This window comes from Culex pipiens, chromosome 2 (genome assembly GCF_016801865.2).
Source record: "Culex pipiens pallens isolate TS chromosome 2, TS_CPP_V2, whole genome shotgun sequence".
NCBI classification, from domain to species: domain Eukaryota; kingdom Metazoa; phylum Arthropoda; class Insecta; order Diptera; family Culicidae; genus Culex; species Culex pipiens.
In genome coordinates this window covers 11,187,501-11,210,725 of record NC_068938.1, presented here as the reverse complement: position 1 = coordinate 11,210,725, position 23,225 = coordinate 11,187,501, and the positions used below count along the sequence as shown (strand labels likewise).

Genomic DNA, 23,225 nt, shown 5'->3' with positions numbered 1-23,225 from the left:
ATTTCTTGTAAATAATCGCCCATAATGTGGCTGTTGTTATATAAATGCACATGATTTTTGCATAAAGTCGAGTGCTGCGCGGAGTGGAAAACAATCGCAAAGGGAAGCCGCTAATCGGGGTTTGATCGGGATTTTGAAGGAGGGAAGGTGCGGTGGGTGCGAGATTTGAGTAAAAACTTGGGGAAATCTGGAGCACACCGTTTGCCACGGGCCTCGGAAATGTCAATTCACATGGCAAATGTGTGCTTCTGTTGACTTGACTCCATGGTGCTTTTGGAATCGACCGCATCTCGTTGATGGAAATGTGTTTTGTGAACTCATTATGAGCTGGAGAAAATGGGTTACTTTTGCTGCTTTTGAGTTAATTAATCGATTTTTGTTTCAAAGCAGCTTGTTACGGAAAGATACAGTTAAGATCAATCTGATTTTAGCCCTTCAAATGAAAAAATGAAATATTTTTAGGCAACGAAAAATAACTGGTTTTGATAGTTTGTTTTGGACATCGTTTCATAACCAATCTGCCTGGGGTTGTTTGGACATATATAACCAGACCAGAGGCTGTCCAAAAATGAGCCCTCTAGGTCAACGGAATGTGTAGCAAATCGGGACACAAAGTTTAAAGGTTTGAAATAGTCAAAAATCAACAACAAATGCTTAACTAAAACTTATCCAAAATCCAAAATGCATCTGGGAGGGCTTAAAAATGCAACGAAATGAAGGGTGAAGCATCTTAATTAGTTGAATCTTAAGTTATTGGCATTTTAGTGAAAAAATAGCATAATTTTCAAATTGAAGTAAAGAAGTGTTTCATTCAGATATCAACTCTATTCGACCTGTAGCTTGTAGGGGACATCTGAGACTAAAAAAGCTTGGATAAAGCAGATGCAAAATATTTTTTTGTATGGTTTTTTTTTGCTTAAGAGACCCCTAAGATCTTATTTTCTATTGATATTTTTATCAAATTCGTGTACCTGAGCCAATTTTACAATAGAAACATGCATTAAATGTTTCTTTTTTTACCCTTTACAAAATGAAAATTTGTAAAAATTTAGAATATGCTTTTTCCTGGCATCTGGTATCCTTGGAAACCAACTTAGTTTGTATTTTTCAAAATGAAAGTGGAGAGATTTTTTTAAACTTTGATCTGTTAAGGGAGAAAATGAATGAAAATATTTTTTTAAGGAAATTTAAGTTGAAAACTTTGTTCTACATTTGTTTGTTCTATATTTTCTGAGCAGTTTAACACTAAATAAATGTTTTTGATGAAATTATCAATGTGTGCAGAACAAAATTTAATTTAATTTCATAAAAAAAATCTAAGCTGAAATTGAACAAATCGAAAATTTAGGTAACTAAATGTTTTTCATGTATAGTTTAGGCCACATTATAAAAATCTTCTGGTTTATTTTTTTATTTTTTTTTATTTTCATCCATGAATTATCTGTAATAGTGACTTATCCATACAGTTTTGCATTTTTTAAGTTTTTCTTGAACCTACGTTTATCCTTAAAATTACTCTTTTTGTGCTTGATTGAAACAAAAATCCCAGGAAAAAAAATGAAAAGTACTTGGAGGTAATATTAAGCAATACAATTTCGCTTTATTCTCATCATATTATCTTATTGATTATTTACTAAAAATAGGTTATATGTTGAACGCTGGTCAATTACTCTCGAACAATCCATAAAAGAAGACGTCAACGTCAAACCATTGACCCCGTGTAATCTTCCAATCTACTTTGTAGCAGTCCAAAAACCGCAAAATTCAATTTATTATAAGGCGGTGAATGACACTTTCATGAACTAGTAACCAACCAACCAATGTCGCGCGTTTGAGCAGAGAAAAAAAATTGCCTGACCAACGAGTGCGCGCGATAAAAAAGTGCGTGGGAAGCTATTATCGCAAAAACGTTCCTGGACCTACCCAGCAGGAGACTCGTCCCGTGACGAAATCGGTTGGCCTTTTCCCGACTATCGATTTTACATCCCTTTGGAATAATGAGCTTACATAAGGTGTGTGTGTGAGGAATTATGCGTAGATTTCCATTCAGAAAAATGCATCACTTTAGCCTGGTGACATAACTATTTATTGACTTGCTCTAATCATCATCCGCGAGCGTTTCAATCCATAATTGTAGCCTTTGAAAGCCTTCCAGCACATCATTGTTGCAAACACCTCCACCTTGCCTTTCATGTACAATCCGTTCAGGTTGCTGCAAGCAGGAATGGGGTTGTAGAAATTACGATTCCTAGTTATGTGAGCGGGACTTTGTTACCTTTCATGACAAGCTGTGTACCACCAGCCTCCCTTGTAATCGACGGCGCAATTCCCGGGTCCGTGAGTGTCGTTGTCTGCATCCAAGGTCGTAAATTTCATGTTCACAGCTGACGTTAACGAATCTCCAGCGTCTCCACTGAACGTCCCCAAACTCTTCAGCGTGTACTTCTCTTCCGGTCCGGCCACCCGGAAGTCACTGTACTTGGCCACCACAGTTTTTCCTTCAAAATCCTCCAGTACAATGTGCAGTTCGTGCTTTTTGGCGTAGGTCAACTCGTGGATCTTCCTCAGTCCCAACCAGAACTCGCCCCGCAGGTCACCAAATCCGTTCTCGAACTCGTTCCATCCTCGGTAAAAATGCACCGAACCATCGTAACGATTCTGAATAACGGTCCAACCACCCCCTTCGTACTCCTGGTCACAGAACGCCTCAAATGAATCCTTAAAACCAGGCTGTGGGTGGATCAACCTGACTCCTGAGCTACGCTCCGGAACATCAGCACAAGTCGACGGTAACTCCCTAGACACAAGCAACTGCCGAGAACTTCCAGAAGCGTCCACTTTTTTACCAACCAACTGAATGATAAAGTCGTTCAATATCTCCGTCGTCGCAAGCGTTTGTTGAACTCGGTAGATCTTTCCAGAATCACTAAGCAATTGCGACACATTCAGCGAAGTCATATCCAGCTCACTCTGGAGCGTTGAAATCACCTTGGACTGGCGAACCACCATGCTTTCGATGTTACCGAGAGTTCGTTGAACTGCTTCGATTTCTGCCTTCAGCACCTGGAAATACTCCTTCGATCGCAGGTGATCCTTTTGCATGCTAAAAAGTTGCGTTATCAGATGTAAGATCACTTTGAAACGAGTAATAACTCACTTAAAATTAACTGCATCCAGCCCGACCATGGCCAGCTCGTGACCGAATCCATCCGAAGAGCTGACGCTGGTATTTTCGGAACTTGAAACTACTGATAACAGGGCAGCTAAGGCAAAAAGTAACTGCAATCGGGTGGTCATCTTGCGCAAACGAGTTGAGACGTACTGAACTTGCTTCTCAGCATTAGCGCATGTTTTATGTACAAGGTTGATCAGCTTAGGGGATTCACCGGACTTGAGGGACTCACATGGGTGATTCACTTGATTTCTTCTTGTTTACCCATCCTGTAAAATTAAAAAGGTTTTTTTTTCAAAACAAAAACAAAAACAAAAACAAAAACAAAAACAAAAACAAAAACAAAAACAAAAACAAAAACAAAAACAAAAACAAAAACAAAAACAAAAACAAAAACAAAAACAAAAACAAAAACAAAAACAAAAACAAAAACAAAAACAAAAACAAAAACAAAAACAAAAACAAAAACAAAAACAAAAACAAAAACAAAAACAAAAACAAAAACAAAAACAAAAACAAAAACAAAAACAAAAACAAAAACAAAAACAAAAACAAAAACAAAAACAAAAACAAAAACAAAAACAAAAACAAAAACAAAAACAAAAACAAAAACAAAAACAAAAACAAAAACAAAAACAAAAACAAAAACAAAAACAAAAACAAAAACAAAAACAAAAACAAAAACAAAAACAAAAACAAAAACAAAAACAAAAACAAAAACAAAAACAAAAACAAAAACAAAAACAAAAACAAAAACAAAAACAAAAACAAAAACAAAAACAAAAACAAAAACAAAAACAAAAACAAAAACAAAAACAAAAACAAAAACAAAAACAAAAACAAAAACAAAAACAAAAACAAAAACAAAAACAAAAACAAAAACAAAAACAAAAACAAAAACAAAAACAAAAACAAAAAAAAGATTTTATGATTTTATGATTTTATGATTTTATGATTTAATGATTTAATGATTTAATGATTTAATGATTTAATGATTTAATGATTTTATGCTTTTATGATTTTATGATTTTATGATTTTATGATTTTATGATTTTGTGATTTTATGATTTTATTTCATGTTGTTGTTGTGTGGAGTTTCTCATTGAAATAACACAAGATTTTTGGCGAAACATACAAAGAGCTTTAATCTTGCAAAACAATCAATAAATATAACAATCCACGAAGACGACAAACATAAACTTTGCACATTTAATAATCATCCCCACCATCCCAACGTCGAGCTTAAATGTCCTCACAGTACCCCTCAATAATGATCCCCGGGGCAATCTCCTGGTGGACGTAGTTGTTCCTGTTCTCGTCAAACGGTGACACCGAATGGCTACGCGATGGTCCAGCCCGAGCTCCATCTTCGTCGGTTGGCTCAGCCGACTCCTTGAACATCATCGCATCGTGGGACAGCGAATGTTTGCGTTGCAACGCGGTGGCTCCTGCCGCGGAATCGTTCGCCTGGATGCCCTGGCAAGACTTGGGTCTATTGCTCTGGTAGACCACGTTTCCTTCCGAGCGGTTGAACTTTTCAAACGAATTTCCGTTGTTGTTGTTGTTGTTGTTGAAGTCGTCAAAGTCAAAGTTCGACACTGACATCCGGCTGTCGTTCGGAGTGCGCTTCATCGACGCCCGGTTGTAGTTGGTCTTGCGGAGCATCCCTTGGAAGTTGAACGGCGGTTCGTCGTCCGAATTGTCGTTCTGAAATTGAGGCTCGTCAAGGTCTCTGAATAATTCGTCAATTACACTAACCTCGTCCACGGTGTTCTTCTTGCCAATCATTTGCATCTCGCGAATGGGATTGATCTTGGTCGGGGTCACCTTGGTTTCGTAGCCATAGTCCGATCTGACGGCCGCCGGTTGCGGGGCTGGCCGCTTCTTGTAGCTTTTGTTGATTTCACGATCGCTGGGGGGAGACGGTTCCTTCTCCAGTGAGTCTCCTGGAGCCCGTGGCGCTTGGCGTTTCTTGTACACGGCAACCTTTGGCAGCACTTCGTCCGACCCTGGAGCACTGAACTTATTACGGATGTCGTCGATGCTTTGGCGAGCGTACGGAACCGGTGTGTACACGGAGGACATTTTGACCGGGGAAGCGATCGGGGAGGAACGGCGAGGTTGGTAGTCGACGGTTCTTCCCGGAGATAATCTGGAACAACGGATTGGTTAGAAGAAGTAATTAACAAATCAATTTGGTCTCACCTCTTGATCGGAAGACTCGGATCCCGGTGGAACGGCTCGTTCGCGATCCCATTGTCTTCCGAGTTGCGCTGGACCGCTTTGGTAATCTCCGACGAGACGTTCTTCCTGCGGCGCAGCGGAGCGTCCCAGTCTTCGGTGTCGGAGTCGTTACCGGTGTACATGTACGAAACAGACGACGGGTCGCACATGTAGGTCGTGTCGAAGAACGGAATCTCGTCCATTCGGAAGCGCAGCTTCCAAACCGAAGGCTTTACCGGACCCAGCAGGGCACGGTTCTTCTGCGACGCGTCAATCTTCTCCGTCATGATGCAGTTGCTGCAGGTGGTGGTGCCCGCCACGAAGCGTTGGTTGTAGATGTGGACCTGTAAGGGATTGGTTAGTCTAATGATCACAATGAAGACTGCAATGAGTACCTGTTGGCTAAAGTTGACCAGATCCTGGTAGCGTGCCGCACGGTACATCAACAGAATCTGATACATCGACTTCTTCCGCCAGCGGTAGGCAAACGGCTTCATGAACTCGGCCGTTTCGTCGTCCAATTTTCCGGTGCGATCGTTGATCAGCGGCCGGTACTTCTTTCGAGCCATGTGGCCCCGGAATGCGGTCTGGATCTTGGTAGCGGCCTGTTCCGGATTGTCCTGGATTTGGCGCTTGCGAACTGAGAGAAGATGTGCAATTAACATCTGAGGATTCAGTATAAACCTACGATCTTACTAGACTCTCGATGGATGCTCTTCAGCTTGGACGCAATGACCCGCTTAGCCAGGAACGCTCGCATCATGGACTGCACCTTGATGATCTTCTTGACTTGCGTCTCGTACAGATGCGACAGATACTCCACGTTGTAATACTTCAAAAACACCTTGGTCTTCCCAATAACCCAACCCTCCAACTTTAAGCGAATCAACAGCAGTCGGCAGTTATCCCGCGTCAAGTCGACATTCTCGTCAAAGTCAAACGCCAAGAACTGGTACCGCCGAATAAACTCTTGGAACGGAATCCGGTGCGAGAAGCCCTTCTGGCGAGCCTTGGCCGTGTCCAAAACCGCCATCGCACGAACCTGCTGCCGTATCATCTCCTTGGACAGGCCGTTCGCTTGATACTCCAGATCGGACCGAATGCAGCGCACAAAGTGCGTTCCTCCGCTGTTCGGTCCGATCGCCAACGATCGGATCAACTCCAAGCTTGTCGCACGGTACACATTAGCGATCGTACGCATCTTGTGCACCTGCGAGTACTGACCCCGGGACAGCGTGTTCATCATCTTTTTGACCTTACACTTTTCCGCAACGAGCGCCGCTCCCCAGCGCTTCTTCTTGTTCGACTTTTGTGTGTGAACTCCCAGCGTTTCTTCGGCGGCCATCGTCAAATTTCCCGTTTTCGAAAGAGGGTTCGAAAACAAGATCTTCACCATGTCCTCGGTGGAGTTTCTCAGCGTTTCGATCATCTCCGGTGGGATAAAGTCCCGATTCTTGTCGGCCATATCCCTGGCGTCGTAGGTTATCCGTCCAGTGTAATGAGCCACACTGAACTCACTGGCGCTGGCCCGCTTGATGAACGGACTGTTGTTGGTGTGAACGGAGTCGATTATGTAGTTTTGACCATGCCGACCTCGACTGGCGTCGTCAATGAAGCTGAAGATTCCCTTAGGTTTGTTCATCAGATGATCTACAGCTAGTTTGTTATCGTAGAAATGCAGTTGGACAACCGGGATTTGTTCTTCTTCCTATTAGAAGTTCAAAACATTAAGTTCAAGCTAAAAACTTCAAATTGGTTGAGTGCAAACCTGTTCAAGCATTTCATAAACGAAGTTACGTTGATTGTACAGATACTGCATCTGCTCGTTGAGCGAGTTCACCACCAGCTGATCAATGTGATTCCGGTGGAAGCACTCAAATCCAAAGTGATCAGTGATGGTGATGGAGTGGTTGTCACCGCTGAAAATTACAATTTTCAAGAACTTGGTCTCAAACATTTCAAACATCACTTACAATATAGCCCTTCCAAACGACATCTTATGATTAATGGTATTAACCAGCCAATCCACCAGCCGGGTGTAGATCGTAGCCGCCAGCACATCCCTCGCGTCACGTGCCTCGTCCGCCGAGTGGCGTCTCCTCTCCGCCGAACCCCTAATGATGACGCAATAGTTCAGCAGCGCCCACTGGAACTTTTTCTCGTCCAGCTTCAACAAATTGGCCACCTTGCCAACCACTTCGTAATCCTCCAGCTCGGTAACCCCGTCGTTGTCCCGGAAGCGAACCTCTCCCAGCAGCAGAACGGACGCCAACGTCCTGTAGAACGTTTCGACCAGTTCGGGCGAGATTTCTAGTCCGAGCAGTAACTGCTCGAAATCGTGGAATGCCGTTACGTTGCCCTGGATGTCGTCCCGAACGTACTTGAGCTTGGTTCCCGCGGTAGACTCCGGGATACGCAGGTAACGGTAGTTACGGCCACGTTCCAGCGAGAAGTCACGCAGCCGTTGCTCGGCCTCCATCGCGTCGTAGAAGTAGTAGAATATGTGAAAATTGGATTGGTTCCTGTCCAGGGGGAGAGAAACGCTTGGTAACGGTTTGATCTAGTACGTTGGTAACGGTGCGGTTCGAGTCTTGACTTTAAAGCTATGATAACTACTCGAGTTAGGGAAACTTACATGTTGGTGGATGAAATTCGAAGTTTTTCGAGCAGATAGACCCAGAAAATGGCACCGGATAGCTTTCCCGTTGATCCGAACGTCATCTGCGTCTGCACGATTGCCCGGGTAGAGTCCGAGTTCAGCGGAGTTCCGGCGTTGACCAACGCCGACAGAACCTTGTACCCGGACTGGATCTTCTGGGCGACTCCGGAGTTGCCCTCACCCAGATAGGCCAGGTGCTTCATGCACAGCTTGGCGTTCGTAGTCTTGCCGGAGTAGCTCTCACCGGACATGATGATGTGCTGCGGTTCTTCGTGGTGCAACATGTCCTGGTAGGCGCTATCGGCGATGGCGCAGATGTGCGGCGAGTTGTCCGACCGGGATTTGCAGTTGTATTTTGAGTGGAACTGTAGGAAGAATCAATCAATAAGGGGCTTCTAAAAATCATAGCTCAACTCACCCCTCTCGGCAAATCCGGCATCTCCGTGTTCGGGTTCATCGATAGCAGCACATCGCCCACGAACGTGTAGGTCGATCCACTCTTGTACCGCTGGATCAGCTCGTCCAGGATGGTCTCCTCGGAGAGGGTCTCGAGCGCGGCAAGATCTTCAACGTGCATCTTTTCCGTCTTGTTATCCGGTCCCTTTAGTGCCCCCTTCATGAACTTCATTTCGTCCTTGTGGATCAGCAGCACGTCTTGGACCGATTCGGCGAGCATTCGCAGCTCTTGACCGATCTGTAACGGAATTTGAGAGGTAGAACTCTCACTTTGAATCTTCAGATGTACCAACAACTTACATGGTAATCATTCTCGGGAAGTTCCGTCAGGAACGGATGCTCGATGATCTCCATCGAAAAGGGTCGATGATCCGGATTCTTCTCCAGACACTCGTTGATAAAGTCGTTGTAGTTCTGGGTCCAGTTGGCCGGTCGATACAACGTCGGCGGTGGATTACGCACGATCTGGAACATGATCCGCGTTGGGTGCATCTCGTGAAACGGAGGCTTGCCATCGCCCAGTTCGATCGCCGTAATTCCCAGCGCCCACACGTCCGACCGGTTGTCGTAGACTTCGTTGTCTGGAGATGATAGACCGATGTTAGTTCTGCGATGAGTTGTCGAAGAAGATACCTACCATTCTTTCCGCTGGTGATGATCTCCGGGGCCATCCAGCACGGTGATCCGATGCAGGTTCCCCGCTTTCCCAGCGTTGACTTTATGTCCCTCGAAAGACCAAAATCGCACAGCTTGACCTCACCGTCCCGGGTCAACAGGATGTTGTGACCCCGAACATCGCGATGGATTATGTGGTTCTCGTGCAGGTAGATCAGCGCCTTAGCCGTTTCCCGCAAGATGTACGCGATCTGCTCCTCGCTAACTCGCCGATTGGTGACCTGTATCTTGCGGATCACGTCCACCACCGGACCATTTTCGCAGTACTGAGGGAAAATCGATATTTTCAACAGTTCCACCTAATTATACCACAAAGTCTTACCTCCAGCACAAACCAGATCTCGTCGGCCTCTCCGGGAACCTTCTTCCGGTAGACACCGTAAAACTCCAACAGATTCGGATGCTTCGAGTAATCCCGCAGAATCCGGAACTCTTCCTGGATCACCGACTTGAGATCCGCCTCGTACTTTTGAATCTTGATCGCCACCGTCTTGTTGCTGGCCTTGGTGTCCACCGCCTTGTACACCCTGGCGCACACTCCAGCCCCAAGCAGTTCGCCGAGCTCATAGCGATTCTCCGGATCGGGCAGCGAATCGATTCTAAAGTGGGACATCCTGGTATCGTCCTACGGTGTCACTAGAGTTCCATGCAACACTTGCCGCTACTAATTGGCTCCAGTGATGATATCTGCAACAAGACAAAAGACATGCTTCTGTAGCTTCCGGTGACTCAATTAAATTAATTATTTCACCCAGATCAACCACAACCAAACAGATTTTCACGCTCCATCAGCGAGCATTTCCAGGGAAAAGGTCGTGACTCGCGAGGGCTGTAATCGATGATGCCCTTTTTCCAACCCTTTACCCATGTAATGACACACTTTGGGACAAAGAATCTCCCCAGCTCAAATCCGTCCACTGGGATCGGATCGTGCGAATGCCATTTTCATCCCAGCTGAAGTTGTGGTCAATCAAAGCTAATTGCTCAACACCCAACTGGGGCTGCAAACATTCGTCACGTGTTTGCCTTGTACGAGCCGCGATGCGTAACTTGAGTTGCCCCTCTGCTGGCTGTGGGGACTGCGCGAGAAGGTATTCCGAGGTTAACCACGAACTGTTTAATCAATAATTGGATTGGCGCGCGCGCGCACAGGTCGAGATGGAATTCTTGGGCTGTTTTTGCGGGGATATCTGTTGGGGATCGAAGTGGATTCGATCGATTGGTAGAGAAGTTTTTTAGTGGCGAAAATGGGTGTTTTGTCTGTGGTTTTGGTGTTTGCGATGTAGAGTGCATATCTTAACAGGATTTATTGCATGAATTGTTTGTGGGGATGAAAATTTCATTTTTGTTTACATTTTTTTAAGGAAAATTTTATTGCGACTTAGCTAACCTAAATCTCAAACAAATCATTTAATATCAATGTACCGATTACATATTTTATTATTATCTAAATTATAAGTAAGCAGTTAAAACTTTGTTCTTTTTTTTCAATTTGTATGATACCACAAATCAAACGCTTCAAACAAAATTACGAGAGAAGTTTTTGCTTAAAAAAAATGATTTTGTTCTAAAATTTGAATTCTATGTCTTAACTGTTCTTATGAATCATAACGTCAAAATTCGATGATTATAACTATTTTGAACAAATTTGATTGTCCAGAACCGACTTCAAGAAATATGTCGGCTCTATCTTCGAGCCCGACACTAGGTCCTTACAAAGTGCCCTGATTTTATCACAAAGGCCATTGTTTAAAATTTTCATCTTTATCTTCTGAATGAGAACCCATCGAATGAATAAGAACAGCTGTTTTAGTTTAGCTAGTTTTTATTGATTTATTATTAATTTATTATTGATTATAAAATTGAAGCTAAAAAAGTGCTGTCATAACTCAGACTGTAGTCTCCTAATTCAGACTGTGGTTTCGATTTTTTCTACACAGAAAAAAAAGTTTAATTTTGGATGGTTGAAAGTTTGGTTGGTTGAATAATAGATCTTTTTATGATTAATTTTGATTAAAAACTGTGTAAAAATGTGAACCTGATGAAAATTTACTAGAAGCTGATGAATAATTTCTGATCATCATTCCTGATGTAGTAAAACACATTTTTTTTACACAAAATCTGTCACCATCTCCTGATGAATATTACCATAATTTTTTTCTGTGTAGTTAGGCCGTTGCAAATATTTTAATCGATCCCAGACATGCTATTTATGATTTTAAATGCAGGAAAATGCATTTTTAATTGTTTTCAGTCTGCAACGGCCTTAACGGTACACATAATTTTTACCATTTTTTATAACTTTAATAGAATAAAAATCGCTCATCCAAAAACAATTTTAAATATTGTTGTTTATTGTTGTTAACATTCCAACGCCTAAGGCTCCAAAAAAGTTGGAACGGTAACTTCAACTCGCTGGTTCCCGGGCATAACTCAACCAATCAAGATGATTCTTCTTTCCAGTGATTTGTTAGGATGTCTAGATGATTCTAGAACTTTGCAGAACTTAATTTGATCAAATCTGTAATTTTTGCGATCAAAAACATCGTTCCAACTTTTTTATTCGCCTGTCAAAAAAAAATTCACCAAGAATTCCGCGGAGGCAGTCGTTTAAAAAAAAGGTGGAACGATGTTTTTGGTCGCAAAAATTACAGATTTGTTCAAATCAATTTCTGTAAAATTTTAGGATCATCTAGACATTCTAACAAATCACTGGAAACAAGAATCGTCCCGATTGGTTGAGTATTGCCCGAGAACCAGCGAGTTGAAGTTACCGTTCCACCTTTTTTGGGAGGCTTGGGCGTCCGTGTAAGTTGGACATGCGTTGGGCGTTCCAGTGTTAATCATTTTAAATTCAGTTTGAAAATAATGATTTCACCCTTCAGATCTGATTTTTAAAAAATAATTTAGACTAATAACGGCATGACAAAGCTGTCAATTGCTTTTCTTTTAATGTTCCGAGGCAGTGAATGAAAATTTTTATATTTTGTTTAACAATAAAACATATTCTATATTTTTTGAAATAAATATATATCGCTGCAAATATTTTTCTAAAATAAAATCTGAAATCCCCCTCCCCACATTCTTTAAAAATTGGTTCGGAAAATCAAGGGGCATAAACATATATTGTCAAAAAACATGAAAAAACTTCAAAATTTCAATGAAAATAGTGTTGCAATCAACTGAAAAAAATCTGTAATGAAATTCCTGCGATTATAATTATTTTCAGCATGATTGAACCAGTTTAAAAATATAATAAATGTTTCTCAAACTTCGATTGTCATTCCGACACAATATTTTTAATAGATTTTTTTCTTATATTATTTACTTACTATTAACTTTTTTTACACAGCTCCTGTATTGGCGTAAAATGCAAACACTTCTTTTCAGTGAAATGTTAATTACTGTTCGACAAGCTTTCCTCACTGACAAAAATAATAGATTCACTGTTATCTCGAAGAAACATTAATAAACAAACGATCTTTTCACGAATCTCATCGTTATTTGTGCTAGCTTTTACCAGAAAAGTAGTTTGAGCTTTCAATTTTAAGTATTTTTAAACTAGTAAAAAAAAGAAACCAAGTCAAATTCATAAAAAAATATCAATATAGCCACAAGAATTGCCTGGATCAATTTCATAGATTTGTTTTGCAACAATTATAGACTCGATTTCTTCAAAAATTAATACTATAGAGAATCTTATGTTTTGTCGGTGATTTCAAATATGACCCCAATTCTTAATTTATATTAGAATATGCAATCTCAGAGTGCGGTGAAATATTCGGCACGGTGTGATTTCTAAAATAAAGTTGGCATGATGAAAGAAGGGCTCTTTCTCGACATTTTGCATTTCATGTTTGTATGAAAATAGTAGTTTATGCAACAAGTTGCAAAAAGAAGATTTTTTCAGCACGAGTCGTACATTTATCCAACGAGGTTCACTGAGTTGGATAAATACGAAGAGTGCTGAAAAAATCAAGTTTTGCAACGAGTTCCGTACAACTTTTTTTGCAATTCCGAAAAACACACATGGAGTGAAATTTTAAGTAAAATTTTCATGTATTTAGTCAATAAATCGTTTAAATTTTTTTTTTGAAAAGTGTTGCAATTCGATTCTGTTATTTTTGGCACAGAAAAGTAGGCTATTTCGTCGTTCAAGAATGACAGGAAAAGAAAGTAGTTTGACGACGGCAAAAACATTTTTTTTGCAATTCCACTGTGAAACTGTCAACTTTTCCTGTCCTTCTGGAGAAACAAAACGGCCTACTTATCCCTACCAAAAATAACAGAATGGAAAATTAATACCTTTCAAAAACAGTGCTGAAAAGTTCTACTTTTCAGCACTGAAATGGGTGCTGAAAAGTTGAACTTTTCAACACGAGTACCGAAAAGTAACATTTTTCAATATTTTTTTTGCTTTGAACGATGAATTTACTAAACACATGAATGTTTGACATGAAATTCCATTAAAGAAGCGTTTTTCGGAATTGCAAAAAATGTTGAAAGCAACTCGTTGCAAAACTTGATTTTTTCAGCACTCGTCGTATTTATCCAACGAGGTTTCAACTCGTGCTGAAAAAATCTTCTTTTTGCAACTTGTTGCATAATCTACTATTTCACTATCTTAAGGCTCGGGTATCAATGGGTTAATCTCAACCAATTTCGCTCAAAATTTGCAAAGATGCTTAAAAATAACCCAAAAAACCGTTTTCCGCTTGTGGAGCAGGGGGTCATTCTTTCTGGGCACCCTAATGTGCATCCATCAAATTTCTTATGAATATTACTTTAGAGCGTTCAAATTACACATTTGACCTCCAATAAAAAGTTTCTGAACTAAATTTACCAGATGGAAATAGCTTATTTATGTAATTATGTATAATTTTCATGTTTCAACAAAATATTAACGTCATAACAATAATCGGAGTAGGGGGTGTTCATCATGTGAAATTGAATTAAATCCGAAATTGGGTCATCTCTGCTCATATTGAACCAAAATTGATAATTTTTAAAAGGAATTTGTTCAGGAAGCTGTTTTCTGCAATCTGGTTGATTCGAAAATGTTTTGGTGTAATTTGGCAGAGGATTGATAAAATAATTTTGAATTACCGGAAATGATTTGTCAAAACACCCAATAAATAAAATAAATGTTTATGATAAATATAATAAATAATATAAATGATTACACAGTTCAACAAAAAATCAAATGTTTCTTGTATCTGAGACGAGAATATGTGTTCCTAGTAGATTTTTGCCTGCTGAATCCGAATCCGGGTCCAGAATTGCTCCAAACGGTCCCAATTTTTAGATACACCCGTTTGAAATGTTAGTTTAGGCCAAAATTAGCTACTTTGTCGACTATTTTACAAAAGAACTATTGAATAAACAAATAAACCAATACATGTATCTTAAAGTTTACGTTTTCCCTTTTCTGAAACACCCCTGGTTTTTAAAATTTGATTGTTTCTACGCATATTTATAGCCATTTTAAAATTAGAATTTGACTTGCATGCAAGTTAGAAAAACTTGAATGAGAACCAACTGAAAATATAATTTTAAAATGGCTATAAATATGCGTAGAAACAGTCAAATTTTAAAAACCAGGGGTGTTTCAGAAAGGGGAAAACGTGAACTTTAAGATACATGTATTGGTTTAGTTGTTTATTCAATAGTTCTTTTGTAAAATAGTCAACAAAGTAGCTAATTTTGGCCAAAATAACATTTCAAACGAGTGTATCTCAAAATTGGGACCATTTGGAGCAATTCTGGACCCGGATTCGGATTCAGCAGGCAAAATTCTACTAGGAACACATATACTCGTCTCAGAGACAAAATCTTGTTGGACTGTGTTATCCATAGTTTTATTCAAGATTCAAGAAATTTTTGGAAAGTTGTTAAATGAATCATTTGCTCATCATTTTACCTAAGGGTTTCAATTGTTTATTTATGGATACTTTATAAATTGTGTTTTTAAATTAATCCCACTGAAAAAAATACTTCCCAAAGTTCACAACCAATTTACGCAACTCCTCCGTGTTAATCCTTCCGCGTGCTACATTTCAAGCTATTTCCACCACAAACCTCTTCCGTAGAACTTCCTTCTTCCGTGAAAAAGACAAACCCAATTTCACTTGGGTTTTTGCAGATCACGTAACGTTCCCCGTCTTCAGCTGCCGACAGCCGACAGTCGATATCTAGTCGAACGTTGGTTGATTGGATTTCTGTAACTTGGCGGGTTCTAATCCTGTTACTGGTCGATCGATTTTTCGCACTTTGGAGGTTGGTTTGGACTCTTGCCAGACTGGCGCCACCTTTTTAAGGGGATATGAAAACTTTGTTGTAGTTTTTGAACGTTGAAATAACCTCAAATTGTTTGAGGAGTTGGTTGCATTTCACAGGTCAACGTAATTGAATTTTTCACTCATTGAGTTTGTTTGCTTTTAATTAAATTACTTCCGCCTGAATTAACTGAACTCTGCCAAAAAGTTCACTCACTATTGCTCGTTTGCTAGATTTGTTCAGATGAGTTGCCGTTATCCAATCGATGCTTTGATGTGGTAATCTTCGTATTAATTTTCCTCACATAATCTCGTCACATCACACGGTTGAAGCTGGAAAATTTAGCACAGCAAAATTGCCACTCTTTGGAGAAACTTTTCCGCACACACGAACACTTTCCCGCTATTTTTCCGATCCAAACCGCTCAACTAGAAAACCGCAACTGAAAGTTTTCCCCTGGCAGTGCTCGCCAGGAAAACTGAATTTTCCCGAACAGTGGCGACGAAACCTTACAAGTTTTTTCGTTAATTGAATTGTGTCCCGAACCGGGCCTTCGGGCCGGGCGATGGCCGAACCTGTCTGGCCGTGGCGGCTGGGACCGAAATATGAGTCGGATTGGTGTTTTGAATGCACATTGGCGGACAATGTTATTCGATAAACAATCACCAAACAAATTCAGAGGAAATTTGTTTCTGCATTTTCCTGAACCCTGCATTTACCATGCATTTAATTATCAATATTTAAAAAAAAATTAGTTGAATTTACAGAAACAATCGTTACTAGAGGGTTAGTAACGAGTCTCGTCAGACATGTCATGAGGTAACAGGCAACTTTAAACGCAAGTTAGCACATGTGCTTTTTCCAGTGGATGGCAAAACACGTGAAGCCAAGTGAAGTCACAGGCATTAGATCAGGTTTGCTTAGATGAAGGTCGCCCTTCTCGTAATAGGCTTAACTTAAGCTTAACACTACACAAACGCTGATTAAATTTTCCAAGGACAATCCCCGTCCAGTTTGTCGGATATTTGGCTTTACAATGTAATTCTAACCTTTTGAGAACTAAATCGTTTCTAATCAACTTTCAACCTGGGAAAGTGACAAACAAACAGCTGTCCAGTCTAAGAAAAAAAAACAGTCTCGAAAAGTCAGTTACCGTAAAATTCCTTCCTGCTAAAACGAACGAAACGCTCCGTAACTCTCCACAGCACAGATAGTTGAAACATTATCTCTTTCATCATAAAATCCTCACAAAAAAAAACTGGAAAGGAAGCGGCTCCTAAACGGCTCCAATCAGGCGAGTAATTCGATGATCAGATTATTGTCCATTTGCTTCTGGACTGTCTCCTTTTGGCACACAATTGCAGCACATGGGTATTGTTCACTTTTTTTTTGTTTGGTGCCACGATACGATGTTGTAATCCTATTTTCGCCTCGGTGTCGGCCTATTTGAAGGCCGGAGAATATAAACGGACGGCAATCAATCGGAACCGGTGCAGTAGAGTTTGGAGGGCCGGACAAGGATCGACAGGAGATAGTTGACTTGATTGAGGAGAAAACAAATAGTTTTGTTGGTGATTCCTTTTTTGTAGAAATAAAGAGATCGATTTATCCACTTTTTCTGAATAGTCTAAAATACTCGCAAAAATTTGAATAATGTTAAGATAGAATTAATGCAATTCAATTCATTTTTATTAGTAAATAATCAATTTACAATTTCGTGTTTCTTATAACCTAATAGAGTATTGGAGTTCCTTTCAACTATGGTTTAAACTATAATTCATTTGGATGTTATTGGATATTCTAACAATGTATTTGGCAAGAGAAGGATAAATAATTAAAAAAAAATCGTGATAAAATAGAATTGAAAGATCACAAAATATCAATGTTTCTGAAATACATAATTCCAACCATAAATTATAATGAAAAAAGGTTTTACAGTTACATTACTGTAAATACATGTTTATACCAAGACATGAATGCCACAAAAGTGGTGAAATGTCTATAATTAAAAAAAAATAATAATAAACATGTTTATACAAAATTTGTTTACAAAGCATTGAACAAAATTAACTAAAATTTGAGAAAAATGATTCACAAGATCAAAGAAAAAGCGCAGTCCTGAAATTAAAATAATTTATTTTTATTAGGATATTATTGAAATAAGATGTACAGTATGTAAAAAAAGTATTTACACCCCTTGGGCACTATGCACATTTTGTGATGAAACATGTAAAAAATTTAAAGTTTGACAGGAACCTAGTACTACGTTTTGTTCAGAAACTCATGCCAAACATTTTGCTACAAAAAGCTCATGAAAAGATGATTTCTATAAAAAGTTATATAACAAATACTATTACGAAAATAAAAAAGGTGCAAAAAAAGTTTGTACACCTTTCGAAAAATTAACATAAATAATGTTATTTGTTGACAAATCACCATAAATCCAGTCTCCCAACTCCAAATAGGCATCCTTGACTGATTAAAAAAATAATTTGGATTGAATATAAAGTTTACTAACTACTTAGTATAAAAGTTTATATAACTCTGGAAATTCTATATAAAACTTATCTAAACTTAATTTTGCAAACTTTTAATTCAACTAAATGTCAATATATTACCATAGAATTGCTAAATAAACATTTTGGAGTGGGTATAACACCGTTTTGCGGGTATTTGTATCGATAGAATAGAGTTTTCGTTGGAATTTCGTACCAACCCGGAATTACGTCGTAGGAAAATCCGCCGGCATCCGAACCGGTCCACGATTCACAAGTCAACCTATGTGGAATCGGAAAGGGCATAAAATTTCCGATCTTTTGATACCCATACATCTAGGTTTTCTTTAAAACCTACGTTTTTAAATACCTGGGCAAAAAGTAAGTTTGATCCACGAGAACAAAAATTACGAAATTCCATACATTTTTGGCAGGTTGCTCAAACGAAACCATAACAACGTTCATGCATCATGTTTACAATGTTCATTCTCTATTACAAATCGAAGTAATTTGACTTGTTTGTTAGCAAAAAAGTGACAATTTCAAGATTGATTAAAATGCCAAATATTTTCATTGATCATTGAAATAATGCAGCTTTGAAAATTATGCTTAAAACTTAAAATTATTTATTATTTTTCTTACCTGAAATTTATAACAAATTTTTCATGCAATCAACAAGTCGTGTGACATAAGAATTCAATATAAACTAATAAAATTACTTTTCTTTTTGTTTATTCATTTAACGGTGTACATCAACCAGAGCTTTATGCACCGAGATTTGTGTTACTCACATTTTAGTATTTTGAAAACAGGAACTAGTGATATAATTTCGCATTCTTCTCCTAAAGTACTGTATACAAAACCCATACAATTTTTCTGGTTATCCATAGAAATATTCAGAAATCTGTATCATGAGAAGCAATTTTCTGATCGATTTGGTGTCTTTAAAAAAGTTGAAAAACCAATTTTCATAAACATTTTTAAAGTTTTGAAATTAAGTAAAAAGGACTTCACATATTTTTTAATAAAGCGTACCGTTTTCAAGGTATTTTTTTTTCGTAAAAGCGTTCATTTTTTTCAATTAAAAATATTTCATGAAGGAAAAGCACCCTGGAATGCTGAAAAATGTCTAACTATTTTTCTTTGACTGCTGGTTGCGTAGATATAGTTTCTTAAAGTTCAAATTATGGGTTTTTTCCGTTCGTTTTTCAACATGAATAAATGAAACTAATGATTATTTTATCATGAGCAAAAATCATGAGCAATTTTTGTAAAGTTGAGAAACACATAAACTCGAAATTTTTATATGTTGAGCTTTATTTTAAATTTTGAGATTAATTTCATACCGAAGAGCAGAAAATTTTACAATACTTTCATTTTTTTCCATTAAAAATCGAAACATCTGCTTCCGAGAATTTGCGAGTTGAAAAATGAGGGATCATTAGATGACACTGAGAAAAACTCAGTGAAAAATGAAAAATGAAAATCCCAATTTTAATGAAAAAAATGTTTTTTAAGATTTCTGAGAAAAGCGTTTCTCCAAAAGCAAACCTTAAACCTTTCTTTTGTAAGAAAGGCAAAATGTCGTAAAATTCATTTGCAACAGTACTGAAGTTTTTAATCATTTATTTTAAAAAAAATGTACGTTTGAAGTAAACTTTTTTTTGAAAAAAACATTTTGCAATAATTCTAAATATTTGTTCACTGGTTCAATTATACTACAAGGGGCCATACATAAACCACGTGGACACTTTTTTGAAATCTCAAACTCCTTCCCCCCTCGTGGACAATTTTCTCGTGGAGACGTTACATAAACTTTGAAAAATATTTGCAATGGCCTTTGTGATAAAAAAGTGATATAAAAAATTAAGATTTTTTTACCCGTCCTATTTTGTACTGAAAAGTTCTAATTATAACCTACAATTGCTGAAGACACCAAATCGATCAGAAAATCCCTTCTCACGATACAGATTTTTGAAGGATTACAAGCAAGCTATGTTGATCCTGTTACGTTCAGATGTAAACAAAGATTTTTCATTCATTTATTTATTGCTTATATTTAATTTTTGAAGTTGGTTGTTTGAAAAAAAAAAATTTTCATGTGTTCAAAAATAGAACAGGTTGATTAATTCAATTGTTATCACGATAAAGGTGTAAGCAAGTTGAATAGTTATAATGAAATTCATAACTGAAGTCTTTTTTTTTCCATTTGTGAAGCTTTTTAAGGACTCTCCAAAGTTTTTAAAACATTATTCATTTTTCTATAGTTTAGAATTTTCTCAAAAATAAAACCAACACGAACACATATTTTTTCATATTTGTCACAACTCGTCATTAATTTATTCAATCACTACATGAATCATTTTGTAATCCGCGCTCTCAATTACTTCCCCTCCAACGATAGAGAGCACGCGTTCTTGCGCACCCCATGCGACAACCAATTATAATTTATGGTAATTTATTAAATTATTAGTTATCGTTTTGTGTAAGTGTGTGTGTGTGTGTGCGTACAACTCAGCATGTACAGCAGGTTAAAATCGATCAATTTGTCATCATAACCATCGATGATGACAGTGATCAGCTTGGTTGGTCTCACTTAAAAACTAATCGCGAAAACTTTTCTTCTTCTTCTTCTTTTTGTATATTTACAGGTACACGGGCAGAACAAATAAATAAAAACTAATAAAACTAATTAACTTAAGTCACGGGGAGCGGGGGTTCGAGGGGAGTCCGCGATTGGAGTTTTTCTTCGTTCGCTAATAAATGTACAGCAATTACGATTAGCTACACGATTAGTAGTCGGTCGGTGGATTCGAACTCGATCCCCGCAAATACTCTATCAATGTTTTATTATTTAAGTAATACTGCTGCGATAGAACACACGCCGTTGGTTTGTTGGCCAATATGGATGTTTGTTGTGAGATATTTTATCCAAACACTAATTAATGTCACTTGAACGTTTAAGAAGGGGGTTTCCTAACATGCACCTCTCGTATACAATCACTTCTTTTTCTGTCTTAGCAAAGCGCAAGACTTTACTCTTGGGCATTCCGAGCACGCGGTTGCAATTAAATATTTCTTTATCTCAGCCTAAGAGTTTTGCCGTTTTGCCTTAGAGAAGCTGAAATTCGTAACCGTAACTTGCGATAAGCGTCGTCTTTTTTTTTCTTAAGGTCCTTCTAGTTGCACACGCTGATCCACTCCTCGACCTCGCAATCGTCGCACTCGACGTAGCAGCACCAGTGGAATTTGCAGTTGCACCGGTCGACGCGCTTCTCCCGGACCAGGTTGTAGCCCCGGCCGCAGCACATCGAGGCGCAACCCTCGCTGCCGGTGCTGGTGCGGTTGCAGCGACGGCCAACCGTTCCTGAAGGGGTGAAAGAATTTGGTTTAGTACTTTTCAAGTATGATTTGAAACTCTGCCTTACCCGGTATATCCGACACCTGGTCCCGCTCGCAAAAGTTGGGCGATCTTTGGTAGTAGAACAGTGCGTTCTCCATCCGCTTGTTGCCGGCGCGACCTCCCATCGGCACCACCAGCGACTGCTGTCCCATCATCAGCTGCTTGTCCCGCTTGCTGTCACCGCCGCGGTTACTGCCGCCGTTACCCTCCCCACCGGACGACGACCCCGACAAGCCCTGATGCTTGGTTCGCCTCGGCGGACGCGCATTCTTGACGTGCTTCCGTTTCTTTGGTTTGTGGTACACGATCATCGGCGGACCGTTGCCCAGGTTGGACTGATCGACGAGGACCGCCCTTCGGTACTGCTGCTTCAGCACCTTGCCGACCACCCGGAAGTCCGGCGCCGACTTCCAGCACGTCTTCAGCTGGCAGCTGCCGGACATGCCGTGGCACTTGCAGCGGACCTGCATGTTGTTGGACACGGCCTGGAATGAGGAGTTGGAGTCAGTACACCTGAAAAAGGGTTCAAAGGAACTTCTTACCCTCCGCCCGGCGTGATTATTGTGCAGGTTGATCTGCGACTGGATGTCGCCGCCCTTTTCCCGCGTGTCCAGGAACAGCTCGGAGAACTCCACCCCGAAGGCCATGTTGTGCGAACAGCCGCCCCACTTCCACCGGCTGGCCTGTTTCGTTTTCAGCTTCTTCAGGCTGTCGTCCACCAGGATCGAGTTCTCGTTGATGGCGTCCAGGAAGCGCAGCTTTTCCTTCTCCAGGCTTTCCCGCAGCGACTTGGACATGCCCTTCCGGTTGACGGCCGGATCGCAGCCGCAGCTGATCAGACGACCTTGGGCGCAGGCACGGGCCACACTGTGCGTCACCCCGGCGGAGGCGATCGCGTACGCGAACGCACTCTCGCGGTATCCTGTGGAAGAAAAAAAAACCAGAATTTGTTATATCAGTCACGTCACGGGGGTCTAGTTGGCAACCCGCGGAGTGATAGTTAATTAAACAATTTATTAACAGCATTATTTATTGGAAGTTTGTTTGCGGTCACGATCGCTACCGCTACCGACCCAACCGTACAATGATCATCACGGATCGAATAAAGTGTAGTTGATGATCGCCAAGTAGAAAGGAAAATCGATGAATATTATTTGCAGTTTTCTCCACCCCGAGGTGCCTCCGGTACCCCAGCGGAACAACCGGGGAGGACAGGTTGCCGGTGATCTACGACCGATCAGATCCCACAACTCTGGCAGGAGTCTCGCAGTCGTCGTCGTCGCAGAGTGTCGTCAAACGGGGTCCCTGTCAGCGAATGGGAAATCTCGATCGTGCAGCATCCATCGACGACGGCCAGAACCGAAAACAATCAGCCAATAAATTTTGCAGCATTTGTATGGAAATTAAATTGAAAAGAAGAGGTTCTTTCTCTCGTTCGTCTGTGTAAGGGCTCTGTGGTGATTTTTGAATTATTTATTATATTCGAGGGGAAGCTGATGCTGCCTCAGAAGTTGCTGTTATTGATAAGATTGTTGTTTGTGGCTGTCAGAATTGGACACACTTTAGAGGCAAGAATCGGGTTGAAGAAGCTGGAACTGGGATAATCGCATAATTTGGTATGATGTTCGTCGTTGAGTTTTGAATGTTTTATTATTTTTCAGTTTTGTAGTTGAACGATTTGTTTAAAACTTATACGTTTGGAAACAATACAACCTAGATAGGCCAAAGACTTAAATAAAGATAACAACAAAATCATCTTCATCTTTATCAATTATCTGATTAGAGTCGTTTTCTATATTTTCGCCAATTATTTCACGATTTTGGAATTTGTAATTTATATATGGTTAAAACTTTGTCCACACATTT

General features: G+C 39.7%; 3 protein-coding genes across 6 annotated transcripts in view; all 3 read right to left on the bottom strand.

The window, feature by feature from the left end:
- Window positions 1-1,575: 1,575 nt before the first annotated feature.
- Window positions 1,576-3,319, bottom strand: LOC120424995 (microfibril-associated glycoprotein 4-like). The gene is made up of 3 exons (XM_039589365.2): window positions 3,158-3,319; window positions 2,276-3,103; window positions 1,576-2,212 (listed from the first exon to the last, which is right to left on the bottom strand). The coding sequence occupies exons 1-3, from the start codon at window positions 3,295-3,297 to the stop codon at window positions 2,086-2,088; spliced, it is 1,095 nt and encodes a 364-aa protein (XP_039445299.1). The 5' UTR covers window positions 3,298-3,319; the 3' UTR covers window positions 1,576-2,085.
- A 971-nt stretch (window positions 3,320-4,290) lies between these two features.
- LOC120424987 (neither inactivation nor afterpotential protein C) overlaps window positions 4,291-23,225 on the bottom strand; it is a 120,839-nt gene continuing 101,904 nt past the window's right edge. The window contains exons 2-13 of the mRNA XM_052707290.1: window positions 9,508-9,872; window positions 9,148-9,451; window positions 8,811-9,091; window positions 8,473-8,748; window positions 8,031-8,419; window positions 7,369-7,917; window positions 7,164-7,314; window positions 6,092-7,103; window positions 5,791-6,035; window positions 5,378-5,739; window positions 4,931-5,324; window positions 4,291-4,879 (exon numbers count right to left, since the gene is read on the bottom strand). Coding sequence (XP_052563250.1) covers window positions 4,415-4,879; window positions 4,931-5,324; window positions 5,378-5,739; window positions 5,791-6,035; window positions 6,092-7,103; window positions 7,164-7,314; window positions 7,369-7,917; window positions 8,031-8,419; window positions 8,473-8,748; window positions 8,811-9,091; window positions 9,148-9,451; window positions 9,508-9,798 — 4,719 coding nt within the window. The 5' untranslated portion in view covers window positions 9,799-9,872 and the 3' untranslated portion in view covers window positions 4,291-4,414. The remainder of the gene's footprint in view (window positions 4,880-4,930; window positions 5,325-5,377; window positions 5,740-5,790; window positions 6,036-6,091; window positions 7,104-7,163; window positions 7,315-7,368; window positions 7,918-8,030; window positions 8,420-8,472; window positions 8,749-8,810; window positions 9,092-9,147; window positions 9,452-9,507; window positions 9,873-23,225) is intronic.
- Window positions 20,292-23,225, bottom strand: part of LOC120424990 (protein Wnt-10b) — a 62,822-nt gene continuing 59,888 nt past the window's right edge. For all 4 annotated transcript variants that reach the window (XM_039589359.2, XM_052707291.1, XM_052707292.1 and 1 more), the window contains exons 4-6: window positions 21,902-22,281; window positions 21,385-21,844; window positions 20,292-21,323 (exon numbers count right to left, since the gene is read on the bottom strand). In XM_039589359.2, the coding sequence (XP_039445293.1) occupies window positions 21,136-21,323; window positions 21,385-21,844; window positions 21,902-22,281 (1,028 nt within the window). In that variant the 3' untranslated portion in view covers window positions 20,292-21,135. The remainder of the gene's footprint in view (window positions 21,324-21,384; window positions 21,845-21,901; window positions 22,282-23,225) is intronic.

Excerpts from the sequence above, each read along its gene's own strand:
- LOC120424995 (XM_039589365.2), bottom strand. The coding sequence starts at position 3,297 with ATGACCACCCGATTGCAGTTACTTTTTGCCTTAGCTGCCCTGTTATCA. Across the intron at positions 3,104-3,157 it reads CTGGATGCAGTTAATTTTAA|CATGCAAAAGGATCACCTGC; the intron begins GTGAGTTATTAC and ends GCAACTTTTTAG. Across the intron at positions 2,213-2,275 it reads TACACAGCTTGTCATGAAAG|CAACCTGAACGGATTGTACA; the intron begins GTAACAAAGTCC and ends TCCTGCTTGCAG.